At 37.8% G+C, this 16,176-nt stretch overlaps 2 protein-coding genes across 2 annotated transcripts in view; both read right to left on the bottom strand.

The window, feature by feature from the left end:
• Positions 1 to 7,203, bottom strand: LOC123866859. Its single transcript, XM_045908593.1, has 8 exons — positions 6,937 to 7,203; positions 4,827 to 4,964; positions 4,420 to 4,601; positions 3,540 to 3,744; positions 2,260 to 2,361; positions 1,507 to 1,703; positions 800 to 1,039; positions 1 to 383 (listed from the first exon to the last, which is right to left on the bottom strand). The coding sequence occupies exons 1-8, from the start codon at positions 7,065 to 7,067 to the stop codon at positions 46 to 48; spliced, it is 1,533 nt and encodes a 510-aa protein (XP_045764549.1). The 5' UTR covers positions 7,068 to 7,203; the 3' UTR covers positions 1 to 45.
• Positions 7,204 to 14,535: 7,332 nt separating this feature from the next.
• The window catches only part of LOC123866881 (general odorant-binding protein 70), a 32,930-nt gene continuing 31,289 nt past the window's right edge, over positions 14,536 to 16,176 (bottom strand). The window contains exon 6 of the mRNA XM_045908633.1: positions 14,536 to 16,127. Coding sequence (XP_045764589.1) covers positions 16,039 to 16,127 — 89 coding nt within the window. The 3' untranslated portion in view covers positions 14,536 to 16,038. The remainder of the gene's footprint in view (positions 16,128 to 16,176) is intronic.

The following is a 16,176-nucleotide window of genomic DNA, read 5'->3' as shown; positions in this document are numbered from 1 at the left end:
AATTGGTTTTGCACCTAAACTTTAGTGAGAGTATTTTGGGATTAATTAGTGACTGTTATGTTTGTCATTCTCCAGAGCTTCAGAAGGTGAAAGTGGCTTAGAGCCAAACGGATATAAGTCAATACTTTGTACATGGGCTCTGACAGACACTCCAGGAGGTATACCAAAGTATGCTTCACCTATATTCCTAATGATAGTTGGGCCCGGCTTTGAGTGTTGTATATTGAATCCTACCGCAAACTCTGGTTTACTTTGTTCGCCACTCTCAACTTCGAAATCGTCGGGTTTATTATTCGTCCCTTGAGAAGGTTTTACCGGTACGTAAGGTTTCTTCGTCGGCCTATAAGGTTTGGCCGGTTTGCTGGACGGACGCCACGGTTTGCCTGCAAGTTGTAATCATTACTAAGTTCTATGAATTCTTTGCGTGCTCTATCGCTGTGCTTTGGTGCCGTGAGGTATTGGTGTAATAAAAACCAGTTTGTCGGTGAACAATATTTATTGCGATCAAGCAATCTCTTATAATATAATCATTCCAAAGTGCTCTCTCCAACCGCTCTGTGCTATTTCGATTGAATATTGTGATCTTGTTATTGAACAGTAATGGCACATTTTTTGGACTTAAGTTCATCACTCGATCTTTCTGGGAAGAAAGAACGTGGACATTTCAGGATTTCTAGTTGATGTGAAAAGCAATCTACATCGAACACGATTGTCTTAAACAAAGGTTGATGAAAATGGGTAAGGTTTCAAACAAGATCACTATTGTCAATCATTTGCCAACATCCGTGCTATGCATCACCTGGTCCTTGAGTTGGCTTGGGGCCGGAGAAACTAGACGCATCCTCGTCTATGTACGATATGTCCTCGGATCCTGTTTCTTGGACGTAGGTTGGTCCTGGCCCGTAGGTCTCCCCGTTGGGTCCACTGTCTGGGGTTTCTTCAATTTCGGATGGAATAACGGCCTGGCTGCTTGGCCTATCTTTTTCGGTGGGGAATGGAGGTGGTTTAACATGTCCAGAAGCAGCAGTGCCGTCTGGTCCTGAGAAAAATTGTACAATCAAAATCTTGTCATATCTTATTTTTGTTGTTATTGCTCAATTTCTCAATAATATTCAGGCAGATCTAGTGAGTAGCTCAACCTAAGCTAGCTCTAATAGCAAGGTCACAAAAATGGCAATCCTTTTTGTGGATACCGCGTTTTTTCACATACATATTGAATTGTATGCCATTGGACGTTTAGTTCTGTACAATAATGATTATTCTCAGCAAATTATTTGCTGAAGAAGTTCTGCTTTCAGTACCTACCTACCTCAGTACTTGAGCTTTAGAAAATAGTATAATTTTCAAAAAAATGGGAAAAAGATCAGGAATCCCTAATCTCGCATTGGAACAGATCCAAGATCAGGAGTGTCCGTCCCTGCGTAATTCACCATGACTTTGTTTAAAGCCTCTACCATAGATACTTATAGCATAGGCCTGTAGCATGTAAGGTTAGGTACTACTAACCTTTAAAAACATCATCCCCTCCTACATCGGTGGAAGTAAAAGAAGGTGATACGGAGCCTACACTAGCAACGGCAACAGCATTGAACGCTGGGTCGAAGGAACTGGGCAGAGTGGGGAAGTATGGTGGAATGATGGGATCATTGCTGTTCTTCACGATGCGGTACCCGATGCCAGGGCCTGCTATGTAATGGACTGTCCTGGGAATTAAAAAAAAGTGTGTAAGTAAATTATATAAAACGGTGATAGCTGAGTGGAGTGTGGAGCGTTGCCACGGCGCGGATCATGCCGTTCAAGGTCTCCGGTCTAACAAGAAAATTGGTTTTTTATTCAGATACAAGTTAGCCTTTGACTGCAATCTCACCTAGTAGTAAGTGATGATGCAGTCTAAGAAGGAAGCGGGCTAACCTGGAAGGGGTATGGCAGTTTTCATTAAACCTATACTCCTTTGGTTTCTACACGGCATCGTACCGGAACTCTAAACCGCTTGTCGGCTCGGCTTTGCCGGTAGGGTGGTAACTAGCCACGGTCAAAGCCTCCCACCAGCAGACCAGACTAGAAAAAAATTATAAAATTCCAAACCCCCGCCGGAAATTAAACCCGGAAACCTCGCGGACCTAATAAGACTTCAGCGCCAGGGAGGCCGTCAAAACCCAAAACATCATTTATGCGGCTTGCTAGAATAAATGGGATTTGAAGGTAGCTTAAATCTGAAGTAACAGAAAATTATACAGTTGGCAAAACGACATTTTATACCTTTGTACACCTTTGTCATCCAAAAACGAGTAGGAGCCTCTGACGTTACCGAGAGAGTCGCTGCTCTCTGTTCTCCTCTGGTCGGGACCAGCGGATATGAATCTATAATATGGAATAACATTAGTAAACCCAAGATTAGATGGCGTTAGACACTTCGATTTGAATGTTTTAAACATTTTATTAATTACTAGAGGATGCCCGCGACTTAGGTTTTTGAAGATCCCGTGGGAAATGTTTGGTTTTCTGGGATAAAAAGTTGTCTATGTTAGTAACATTGACGCAAGCTACCTCGTTACCAAACTTCATACAAATTGGTTGAGCGGATGGGTCTTTAGGAATCCCGTGTGAACTCTTTGATTTTCCGGGATAAAAAGTAGCCTATGTCCGTCCCCGGGATATAAGCTAACTCTGTACCAAACGTCAGAATCGGTTAAACTCTTGGGCCGTGATAAGGTAGTAGACAGACAGACAGACACACTTCCGCATTTATAATATTAGATTGGAAGTATGGATTATAAAATGTTACAAATTACAATAAAACTTAAAGCTAGTTTTTTCCTGGGTTTTCTAATTTCTGTACATGTCATGCCCACGTGGAATGGTGTCAAGAATATTGGTTGCGTTTCCACGCTGGACAGTCAGGTTATTCTGCTGCATCCTTCCTGATCTTGATGCTGTCTCTCTGATGATGATATGTGAACGGACTACAGCTCAGTTATCCTAACTGTTTCTTTCCAAAGCAATAAGAAAATAAGAAAATAAGAGAAAATTTAATTTAGTAAAAATAGCCTTGCTCCTTAGGTTTGATCATGTTTAAAGCTGAAATAATCTAAGATAAATATATTTCTTTTGCTCGACATGCCTGTTTGGCAACTTCAAATCTGTCGTAGGTACCTGTAGACAATACCTGTAAGGTCTGTCAATTCCTCATTGCACGGTCGTCTTCTCCCTGGGTCTATCTTCTTAACTTGCGGGCCGTGGTGGAATGCTGAAGCAATCAGCTTGGAAGCCTCAGGTATTGCATTGTAAATCCAAGTCGGTGAATGTGTAACCAAATGGCAAAGCGCGAATAGGTCTTCCTATTTTATTTATAGCGCGAGTTAAGCAATGAAAGTATGAGCTATGATCCGTAATGTGTTTTAATTATAATTAGCAGGTGAGTGAGCAAAACTTAAAAGGGCTTTACCTGAGATCACCCGTGTTTTATCAACGCTGCTTATATGCTCAGACGTAATTCTGCTTAGTAATGTCCATCATACCCGTTAATATACAACTTATACCTGTAAGAGCCGTCAAGTCCTCGTTGCACAGCCGTCTTCCCCCTGGGTTTATCCTCTCCCCTGACTAGTGGCATACGGTGGAAAGGTGTCCCAATCAAGTTAGGTGCGTCAGGATGCGCTGATGACACGTGGAAACCAGTGTCGCGACCAGCTATGTAGGAGACGTCGTGTCGTTCACCGATGTCGTCCACGAATGTGTAAGTGCCTGTGAGTAAAGGTTTCTTAGTTAGGTACCTACTTTTGCAATAGCATTCTTTCAAGGAAATAGGGTATTTAATATCGAGGGTCAACACTTGAACCTATGTTAAGATCCTACCTCTGACCAAATTTGGTAGATTAAAAAACGAAATGGTATTGGATAGGTCCCGTGCTACGCCAAATATCTGATGTCGCAAAAGAAGTTTTCAAGTGACAACAAAGAGAAGGCAACCGAGAACGGCAGGCCCTAGTAATAACCATTACTAGGGCCTGCCGTTACTTAGTAGCACGGGACCTATCCAATACCATTTCCTTTTTTAATCCTAGTACCTAACGTGGAAGCGATCTCTAGAAGTAGATTTTAATGTAACCAAGAAGAAGATAACTAGACTTGAAAGACTTGATTACATTAACTTGGTTTGAAAACCAATCTACCATCCCGACCCATCATACGTTATATAGCAGAGGCTTTAGAATTAGGTGAAGAAAATCTATCTATGGGGCAACTCAAACTTCCTCCTATAAAGGGGCCTTTGCTTGGCAGTTTTTTTTAAACTCTTTTTTAGGCTTAAGCTTTGTATTAGACTAGGAGATAGGAAAAGTTTACGAACCCTGTCTCGTGCAATCCACTCTTCAACTGACCGTCAGTTGATGGGTATAAATAAAAAGTTCTCTGGTCTACCTGTAACATCGCCTCTGCTATCAGCGTTCTCATTCTTGGAGTATGTCCTCGTTTCTTGCTTAAAAGAGTAGCTGGGGTCTTCACTGGGGTCGAAGTAGGGGTCATCCTTGTTCCCGATGTTGCCTCGCGGACGCTGGTCCAGGTCTATCTTACGGTGGACGTTCGGACCTCTTGCGCGGAACCTAATGTGGAATTAAATTAATTATAGTCAAGGAACCACAAGGTTAATCCATACTTAATATTATAAATGTCAATTAAAGTAATTGGCATGCTCATAAATTTTTATCAGATCTAATGACCCATTAAATTTGTAATCTCCCAGCGCGGTGGCTGTGCGTGTGTGCGAGGCGTCCTCACCCCGGTTGCATGAGAATCTCAATTTGAAATGGATTTTACATTCAACTCACCCTCTAGGTCCAGCTGTGTAAATGGTTTCCTTGATTTCATTGTTACTGGGATCCCTCGCTCCGAACCGACCCCCAACCACTCCGTTGATGTTTCCCTGTGCCAAGTGGTAGCTTCCCCCTATGTCCTTGTTCGTGTATCTGTAAAATCAATACAATATTATACCTGCAAAAGTGTCTGTCTGTTACCTACTATAGTGATCTTTACAAAAATGTGGCTTCCTTGACACATTCAGAAAAAAAACATGAAACGCTGAGAAAATCCTACGTGTTTATAAAGAACAGTAACAACTTAGCGCTAAGAAAATGCTTTCTTTCGCATATTAAATAGGTCTATTCGTAGTCTTGCTCTCTTTTGAATACTAACCATAACTTAATGAAATTTTGTAAATATACCTATTCTAAGAACTTGTGGTTTCCAGATTTCATTTAAAATATTAAGTTTCAAAGGCCAAGAATTTACGTACAAATCTTTTAACCCGTGTAACAAAGTATTTTTACGGATATAATATCGACAGACATCGAATTCCGTTTGCCGTGGAGACCCTGGGGCCATGGACAGAGTCTTAGTGCTAAAAAAAAATTACGAGACATTACAAGGCCGCGATTAATAGCCTCATCGGGTGATAGAAGGGCTGTTTTATTTTTTGCGCAACAGATCAGCCTGGCTGTATTAATAGTAACAATAACCACAGACATCTAGATAGATATATTAGTTTCACGAATGTGTACAAAAATACATATAGTTTGATTGGTTAATATTCAAAGGAGAACGTTTGTATGGTGCCAGTAACCGCAGTTAAACTTTGCATGGACGGAGTTAAAATCAAACAATTTTCCAGATTTTGCGACATCGACTCAGAAACTGTTCTGAAAATTCAGCTAAATAGACGCTTAATAAACATCGATTATTTTAGTTTCATAATCAAATCATACCTACATATTCTTAATAAAGTGAATAAACAAACTAAGCTCTAAAAGACAAGAGAAAAATTGAATGAAGAATTTTCCGTAGAAAATATTCCGTATTCCGAACATAGGTAAAGTATTAGACGGGGAATTTCCACCCATTATTGTTTAAGTTTCCGTGAAAAAACTAGGTACTTCGTTCATAAGGACTCCGTTAATAACTTCACATGGTGATATTTTAATCGTTAGCATTAAGATGAGAATTAATTACCTGCAGCATAAAGTAGATAAGAGATATCACTACAATCTGTAGTGTAAATGTAAACGCTTCACTAATAGCTTCTAATTAACAAACACCGTAATTAAAAATCGGCCATGTGCAAGTCGGACTATACACGAAGAGTTCCGTACCTATTGTACAAGAAATAATACTTATAAGTTTTTTTTTAAGTTTCACGGCGGCCATTTTTTAGTTTTTATTATTTGTTGTTATGGCGGCAATATAGAAATACACATTCTGTGAAAATTTCACCTCTACCGATCACAGTTAACGAGATACAACCCGTTGACAGACAGACAGACAGACAGATGGAAGGACGTCCGGACAGCGAAGACAGTAATAGGGTCTCGTTGGCACCCTTCGAATACGAAACCGTAAAAATGATGTAAGAAAGTTTGCAATCATTTTTCGAAACGAGAGGACATCTTTCTAGTTGTAAAGTTAATGTGGTTAGTTCTACTTCCTAAGTATTCGTAGCTATGTAATTATTTCCGTGATCAAGTAATTAGTGAAATACTTATATTCGCAACTTGTGTAAACTCGGAATTAATTAGCTGAAACTAGAATTTTTAGATTAGGTATACTTAACTAGTATGTAATAATTTTTTTTTAAATGTTATTTTAACAACTTGGTTTTTTTTTGAATTTATAAATAAAATTAGCTTATGTCTTTAACTTCGTCCGCATAGACTACATAAAAGGGTACCTAGGTATGTTTCTTCGATTCGTTTCGTTAATTTGGCAGATTTCAAATTTCAACCCTTGCTAGATTTCATTTCTAATTTCAGCCCTACATAAGTAAGTATCTGTTTCATAAACGTTATTGAAATTTGAATCTGCCAACCTTTATCACTTGCCATCATCATATTACTATTATCACCAATTCAGGGGAATTCCCTAATGATAAAAGAAAATTTCTATTACCCAAAATCAAAGGATCCATCCGAGTTCACATTATTAAAATCACCATCGTTCGTCCTGGATTTGCCCGGAATCACCTGAGTCTTAACACCACACACACAAACAAAACACACAATGTACAAGGTCCAGGACATTTTGACACTTTGTTCACTATTTTCTCATCACCAAATAAACCTTAGAGGTCTTTAACTTAACAGATTTGGGGTTCGACTATGGAATTAAAAAAACAATGGCTGCTTATATATGGCGCTAAAAATGAGCGTCCAACAGACTTATACCACGTGAAAACGACCGGACATCATTGTTATTAATATTGGGCATGTGTTCCAGTTAAAAGCGATATTTAGCTCTGCCCTAAGTCTTCGAACAGTGCATGCAGTGATGACACATGGTCGATAAGTTTGGGTCTGATGAGAATGCTCAGAATCACTTAGCGAGCAAAAGAGATTGATAATAATATATTATAATGCTCAGAGTATCTCTTAAAAATCCGTAAAAGAAACACAATAATTATAGCGCAACGAGTCGCTAAGATGAAGTGCAACGGTAGAGCGGACTCGTGTCTCGTGTATGCCCTGTATGAACATGTTGGAGTTCACTATGCAGTTGCTCATAATCCAAATAGCCAATAGATGCTGGGGTCTCATGAGGCCAGAATGGTGACCTCACCGAAAAGCACGGAATGCCTACTACTAGATGGGCAAACGACATCAAATGAGTCGCAGGGAGCCGCTGGAACCAGGCGGGGCCAAACCGTGGCATCTGAAAGCCCCTACAGGAGACCCTATATTGAAAGACGAAGAAAGAAGAGTGGGGACCCTGAGGTACAGGTTTCGTAAACTTTATTCAGGGCCCCCGGCGCAATTTGTAAAAAGACCTATTTTAAAAAACAAATAAATCATTTCATTTTATATATCGAGCAGTAAACGTCTATCGGTTGATAATAATGATGATGCAGTCGGAGCTTGAAGTGGACGGAGGTTGAAGCGGTCACTTAACTCAAAGATAGAATATTTCTTGGTGTTACACTGTTAATATGTTATGTTATAGACTAGTATTAACAGCTATACTATAGAGTATAGCTTGTATTGCTTCACAGGCTTAAAAGCACGGAGATGCAGCCGCGCGAGGGCCGTCACATCCTCCTCGTCTCAAAGAGGAACAAAATCTTGTGAACTTATAAATATGTATGTTTTACATTATTAGAAGCAAACACTGTCCTAAAAACGTGTATAAATGGGTTTTGTTGAGCTTAGAAGTTCATTGTTTTCTAAATGATGATGGTATACGGATGTGGCGAAAATCCATTGTAAAAATTGAAAAATAAAAAAGGATTTACCTACTTAATAATTTTTATCGAAAAAAAACTATCGCTTGCTAAAAGTAGGTATTGATGCTGAAGTCTTTCCCTTCCTATCAGTTACAAATTACAGTTAGATGATTTGTTTCAAGGATCGGAGTACCTATTTAAGACTCATGGTGCCCATCGAGAGAAACAAGATACGAGGTCACTTAATTTGATTTTTATTTAATTTTGATAGCTTATTTAATTAGCTCCTTATAAGATTATTATTAAAGCAATTCTATTTATCGGTTAGTATTTAAAAGGATGCACCCACTTTTACATTCCAGCCTATTTAAGATCCTGAACGAAGTTATTCAGCAGTCAGCTTGTATGCCCCTTTTGGGTTGGTCCTTTCCATTTTAAAACCATTCTTCATTTACTTTTATGGTTACAGTTACTCAGTCAAAGTTACTCAAGCTTTGTTGTTGTAGTTTAAATCTTTAACCTTAAACACCTTTATATGATTATTATTGTTATTCCCTAATTCAGTTAAGAAATCTGAGTCCCTGCCGGCTGCCCCCTGTGTCATATTCCTCTATTCCTGAGGATCGTGCCCCCTTTTCCAATAATAATTATTACATAACTAGAGGATGCCCGCGACTTTGTCCGCGTGGATTTAGGTTTTTTAAGATCCCTTGGGAACTGTTTGATTTTCCGGGATAAAAAGTTGCCTATGTCAATAACAGGGACGCAAGCTACCTTTCATACAAATACAAACATACAAATCGGTTAAGTGGATGGGTTTTTAGGAATTCCGTGGGAACTCTTTGATTTTCCGGGATAAAAAGTAGCCTATGTCCGTCCCCGGGATATAAGCTAAACCTGTACCAAATTTTGTATGAATCGGTTAAACCGTTGGGCCATGAAAAGGTAACAGACAGACAGACAGACACACTTTCGCATTTATAATATTAGTATATGGAATATGGATGATAGGGATTTTCTTGAGCTAAGGCAGGCCTACTATTTAAAATCTTAATAATACATAAATATTTTAATGGAAGGCACGTAACTTATTACTGTTTGCCACCAATTCTAGTTGTTATCAAGTTCACTAATATCTGCGTCCGGCGTTTGTTCCACTTCCTGGTGCCTTGGGGATGTTTCACAACGCTGTAATAAATGTCTAATTGTGATGAGGATCTCTATGTGTACGGTCTCATTATACCACGCCAGTAAATGTTAAATTACATTATTATTTGTAGGTACCTAAATATTTTTTATGTTCTTTGAAATACAATTTTAATCGCCTATCAAATAAATATTCAATATAAAATTCTACGAATTTACGCATGTACATATTTGTATGATTTTATACCTAAATCGATTATCGATTATTATTATAGGAGTTTATCTATCTTTGACGTAATACCAAAATTTCCGTCTCGCGGTGAACTGCGGATCACTTAAAGATGCGGTTGTTTTTACCCTAATACATAACAATCTAAAAAGATTTGGATGCAAAATTTACCGATTCTCTATATGAGTACTTTATTCAGAAAACCAACGATACTTAATAATCCAAAAAAAGTAGGAGGTTTTCAATTCGGTTCGTATTTTTTTCTGCTAATTAACTTCATTGAAAGCTCGTCTTTAGAAATCCTTATGAATAATACGGAATTACTTTAAAGCTCTAGAATATCACGTCTGATAATGGAAACAGTGCTACCAATGCCCGTTCCGGTGTGATCATCGCGGATTATACCTCCGAATTGTGCTCACTGAAACGCAACACCTCCCTAACTTGACCTCTCAAGCGTAACCTCTCACGATCAATTCCGATCAGACCAGGGGTCCAATTATACCGGTCAATAGGTCCATTAACATACGTCCTTACATCTCACTATTGTTTTGTAACGATATATTAGTTTGTTGAGAGATAGGGTGCATGGGTGTATACTTACGCCTTTAAGACAATAAGCCAATTGGGGAAAAATTATATGTTTCGGATCTTCTAATTAGAAGGATGTGTTCAATTGTTCATAGGTAGCTTCTTCAAATTTAACTGGAGATAGCCGATATATGTATATAAGTACTCGTGTAAACAGCTATTATCACCTACTCGGCCCATTGCCAGTCCACTACTGAACGGGATTTCTCCTAAAAATGATATTAATTTAATCCAGTTTATCTCGCTGGCCAAGTGCAGATTGGTAGACTTCATACACTTTTAAGAACATTATGGAGCACTCGCAGGTATGCAAAGTTCCTCACGCTATTTTCCTTTACCGTAGAAACAAGTGGTATTTAATTGCTCAAAACACATCAATTCCGAAAGGCCTCCCTCCCTCCCTCTAATTTGACGACCGACTGGCGCGCTGGTAAGTGCTGTGGTCTTATTAGTGAGAGATCCCGGGCCGGGTTCGGGGTCCCGACAGGGTTTGAAATTTTATAATTTCTAAATCACTGGTCTGGTCTGGTGGGAGGCTTCGGTCGTGGCTAGTTACCACCCTACCGCTAAAGGCGTGCCGCCAAGCAATTAAGCGTTTCGGTAATAATAGGTATATGCCTTGTAGAAACCAAAGGGGTAAGAAGGGGTTTAATAAAAAGTGCCATACCTCTTCTAGGTTAGCCCGCTTCCACTTTAGACTGCATCATCACATACCACCAAGTGAGATCGCAAGCAAAGGCGATAAAACAATAATAAGTTACAGGTGCGTGCTCAGTAGTGGGCCAGCTGGCGAGGAGTTGATCATGTCTGCTTTGACGGAAAAATCCAACACCGCGGCCCTGTAGCTGTCAACTTCAGCGGCAGGGCTCCAGATGACATCTTCAGTTTACGACGAGATATATTTACAAACACTTACCTTTGAGACTCTGCGTTAGGTATTGCGGTTCCTAAGAATTTCAGCACTTAGCACTTAGGTGTTATTAGGTAATTATGAAGGGAGGAGGTCGGAGGGCGCACAATGGAGCAGCGAAGGTCATCTCCACAGATCTTCACGGTGGCTGCGTCATGCCTGTGCGGTGCGGAGATTATTGAACACTTTTGTGTCTTGTCTGTTGTAACTATTATTTTTCCGGCTTAGCATTTACTTACTAGATGATGCCTGCTATTCGTCCGCGTGGATCTAGGTTTTTTGAGAATCCCGTGGAAACTGATTTTCTGACATAAAAAGTAGCCTATCTCCGTCCCCGGGATGAAAGCTAACTCTGTACCTTTCATCAAAATCGGTTAAACTGTTGGTACATACATTTTGTAAAGGCCTCAGACAGACAGACACTCTTTCGCATTTGTACCTAATATTAAATCGTATAGATGGATTATTAACTCGCAACCGCTAGCAGCATAGCTCCCTTAATAATGTTGGAAAATCCGGCCTTATTCCTTGTCTACATACTAAATTTTGAGTTCCGACAATTATGTCGGTACGTAGGTAAGATATAAGTTATACGAAATATCCTCGACTCTAAAGCAGATCTGAAGGAATAGTTTTGTACTCTATTGATGCCACAAATAAGGGAATAAGATTGATATCATATTTTTTAAGTATCTCTCCCACAACTGCCATATTATTTTTATAATTTAGAAGAGATCGTAGCCATACAAGAACCTGTCAAAGATTTAAAGAAAAACATACATTTTCTTAATGAAATACTGCTATCATTTACATCCATGAACCCATCATAATTATATTTAAAGTTCCATGAGAACATCCATACAAAAACTCGTCAAAAATATTAACTAAAAACCCGGATTTATTACTAAAGTGTCTTGTTAGGTAGGCCCCGAGTAATTAATGGCTGTAAGTTCTTATCTTTCCTACATACAATTGAATTTAGTAGGCAAATACAAACGATTTGGGGAGGTCGTGGGACAGACGGACAGACAATCGTCGATAAGGATCGTCAATTTTGTTCACGCTTTGTACTTGCGGTGCTTTATCGTAGACCGAGAGATGGCTGCAATATCTCCGGCGATGCGAATACTTGCATTGTATCTTATACCTACCAGGTTTCAAATTGTCACTAAGCAAATGAAGATAAAGAAGCTTATACTTATGCTCGTTAGCTCGTTATGCTCGTTATACTCGTTATGCTCGTTATGCTTGTTAGTTCGTATGCTTAGCTTATGCTCGTACTAAAGAAAATTTACAAAAAAAAACTTAGTTATTTATTCAAAATGGATACCAAGTTGTACACTTTTTGATTGCCAATTGTTGAACTTGTAAGGTAACGTGGTATATCATAATCATGTAATAGTGTTAAGTAAACTTATAACTAAAGCTACGAGAGTCCCAAGCTTTTGACAGCTTAAGTTTCACGATCGCAACCACTCTATTGGCTTAAATGTACAAGTTGCAGCAAGTGTTCTATACATTCAGCCAATCACAACAATTGCGATTGTACTTAGCAATATGATAATCAGAACATTCGTGCTAAAGAGGTGAATGATGAGATTGTAGTTAATCATACAGATTAAGGAATTGAGAATTATTCGTTCTAGATTAATTTTTCAATCAGAAATCAGAATACCAAACTAGTATTTCCCGTATAAGTCACATAGTATATATTACGGCCAACTCATTGCCTATGTGCTTTATGAATATGAGTATGCACATGTAGGAAGCTAGGCTGATTATGAAAATTTTATTGCGATGTGAAACAACACGGCTTTGTTGGTCGCTATTATGATTAATTAACTACTTTTGGCGACTATTAATATTTTAAGGTTTATTGTTTACATTAAATAATTCGTATATTATGGTGTAACCATATTCTATATAACTATATATAACTATATATAACTATTCATAAGCTGTAGCTTATGAATAGTTTTTTTTTTTTTTTTTAATAAAAAGAATATTAGCCATGTTAAATGACTAATATTCCCTTTCCTCTCCAACTAAGCGTCGGGCTTGTGCTAGGAGTAGGTACGACAATAGTGCAACGGGCGGGGTTTGAACCGTCGACCTTTCGGTTTTCAGTCCACTCCTTTACCGGTTGAGCTATTGAGGCTCTGAGTTATGAGTTGTAAACGTCTGTGGCACTATAAAATCTAAGGTTTTTTCTAGTAATAGGCATTTTCTAAAGCTACCTTCTCTAGTTAGCTCGAATTTTGTAGTCGTACCTACTTATTCAGAAGTTTTTTTTTACAAGGAACCAAAAGAACAAATCTGTTTGGTGCAACATGCAGCATGCGATATGCACCGTCCACCCTCCCACTGCTAAAGATGCAGGAAAAGCCAGGCACCAAGCAAGCAAGCAGTAGGTACTTATATTATGTCATGGACTTACGCAAAATAACATAGCTTCTAATATAACATAGAAGTTTCTTGTTAAGTATGTTTCGATGGCAAGCCTCCGACATGGTTATTGCAGACTTTAGGTATACAGCTTAACACGGCATTTTTTTACCTCACTTTTAGAATTAAAATTAATTACCTAAAAATTAATTAATTACGTTAGTACTAGTACTAATATTAAAAATTTAAAACCTCTAAAAAGTTAGTAGTCTAGAAGTTAGTAATTTTTTTATCCAAGCGCTTGTCGCGTCGTCGGGGGACTCTAAGGTAACAGAAACTGCATTGAAAGTCATCTGTTTTAGAAAGACTAGTTTCTGTTATCTTCAGCGATCCCCCGAGCGACGCAACATGTTTGGATTATAGCTAACACATACTCTCGATCAAGCCACCTTTCAAACAAAAAAAACTATATCAAAATCGGTTCAATCGTTTAGGAGCTACGGTGCCACAGACAGATACACAAACACACAGATACACACGTCAAACTTATAACACCCTTTCTTTTGGGACGCGGGTTAACCTGAGCCAAAAGCTCGAAAGATACTTACACGCTACAAGTCACTCTGTGTCACCATATTGAGACATTACAAACAAACGGTACAAGTCAATCTCCCTGTGGTATTATAGTTCAGCTTTAGAACGCCTACAATTTTTTTGAAGCAATATTTTGTTTTATTTAGAAACGCAAGCAGCAAGCAAGGTACGATGAAACTGCGCACAATATTTTAATAGGCGAGTAGGTTCTTTTTATCTTCAGTTCGTTTCATATGCAAAAAATACGTCTGGACTCCAGTGGAATGGAAATGTCTGTACCTAAGTACCTACATGGATATTATATTATGGTTGTCCACCATCCTAGTTTTCATCAATCGGGAGTCGAACCCGAAAACGATTTGATCATGAGAGGATATTATGGATCGCTACGCTTCAGCAGTCAATTAGAAATAACTTTTGAAGAAAAGGTTTGTTGGAAAATATCAGTAATATGTGATTCATAAGAAAAAAATCAAGTTTCGTGCTATTTACATTATTTATTGAAATTAGCTTAGAAACAAAATTAATCTATCAGTTCGTTATAAAGCTTTAAGATCTAAGTAGTAAGATTAGGTGTACATAGACGTGCTGGTGCGTGATACATACAATACAATATGAATAATGTAAGACAGTAACAGATTAGTATTATTTTATTGTTATTTTTACATTTCATCCCCTATCTCATCCCATCGCCACTGTAATGCTAGGGTTTCCTCTCAAAATGAGAGGGGTTTAGCCTAAAGTCCACCACGCAGATGAAGTTTGGAGACATTTATTTTACAGTTACAGTTTTACAGTTACAGACAGAAGTTTTGTGTGTGTTTTTAATTCATGTAATATTTTTTAAGTATGCCAATCCGCACTTGGCTAGCGTGGTAGACTATGGCCAAGCCCTTCTCATTATGAGAGCAGACCTGTGCTCCGTAGTGAGCCGGCAAGGGATTGATGGTGATGAAAATATTTTTTTTAAGTTACTTAGGGGTTCATTGATGTGACTAATAATAGGAGTAGGTGCTTATAATACGGGTAGAATTTGAACATGAACGACAAGGATTTGCACCTACTTACAGACTATCATTCGGAATTCAGTCCAACCCTTCACCGTTAAAAGCTAGGCTGTTAAGTAATTACTTTAGTGAAAACTATTGGACTATTCATCTACTGAAATTCTTAACTAGTATTTTTTTTCAATTTTATTGTTATACTGTACTGTTTGTTGTATTCAAAAACTTACGAAGGTACGTACACGTCTTTTCTTAAACTAAAGTGGTAATAGTTAATGAGCATCACAATTTAGTAGTTTTTAAAACAATATCTAATATTATTTATTCTAACTTACAAACTAATTTATCTACCTTCAAAGGTCGCGGATACACCTCTAAGTTTTACTCGCGTAAGTAGCTTACATGATTAACTTATGATAAATTTACTAATGCAACCACTCGTAAGTATGAGCACATTTACATTATTAAGTTGTCAATTAATTACGTTAGCTTCTTACGTGAGTAAAACTTACAGGTGTATCGAAGCTTAAGAGTTATACACTAGTAAAATAGAGACGATGTAATGGTACCATACAGAAAATCAATTACTTATTTATGAAATAAAATTATAAATTTAAATTTAAAATAAAAATAAAATTAAAAATAAATAATTTCTTGATGAAATAAAATTGCAAATCCAATGAAAATCAATTACGAGAGTATAACTTCTTAACATTAAATTAGAATTCTTCAATGGTAACTAACATTTATTATAACATTTGTTTGCAAAAGAATACGATAAGTGACACTGAAACATAGGATTTCATCCTTAAAAATTATTACTAGATATAAAGGTTATACTTTAGTGCAATTTTATCACAATGATATTATTCTTATACCTACTAAGGATCCGTTTTTATCTTTCGACTTATCATAAATGTCTTTAAAATATAAAAGGAAAAAATGTAAATAAATGTAGGAAAATATATATGTATTTTCACAATCCAGAGTTCCCACAATACTCGCCGATGCGGTCTGAGATGCATTCAAAGATGTCGAAGGATACATCACAATTACGGCCGTTATCTGAAAATAAAATAGAAAAAAATTAAAATTATTAGTAAAGATAATATAA

The sequence above is a fragment of the Maniola jurtina genome, chromosome 7 (genome assembly GCF_905333055.1).
Source record: "Maniola jurtina chromosome 7, ilManJurt1.1, whole genome shotgun sequence".
Taxonomy (NCBI): domain Eukaryota; kingdom Metazoa; phylum Arthropoda; class Insecta; order Lepidoptera; family Nymphalidae; genus Maniola; species Maniola jurtina.
This window is presented reverse-complemented; position numbering and strand designations above follow the sequence as displayed.

Coding starts and splice junctions, on each gene's coding strand:
- LOC123866859 (XM_045908593.1), bottom strand. CDS start 7,067: ATGTCCTGGACCTTGTACATTGTGTGTTTTGTTTGTGTGTGTGGTGTT. Junction 3,745..4,419: donor TAGCAGAGGCGATGTTACAG/GTAGACCAGAGA, acceptor CTTTACTCACAG/GCACTTACACATTCGTGGAC. Junction 1,040..1,506: donor AGGGGATGATGTTTTTAAAG/GTTAGTAGTACC, acceptor AATTTTTCTCAG/GACCAGACGGCACTGCTGCT.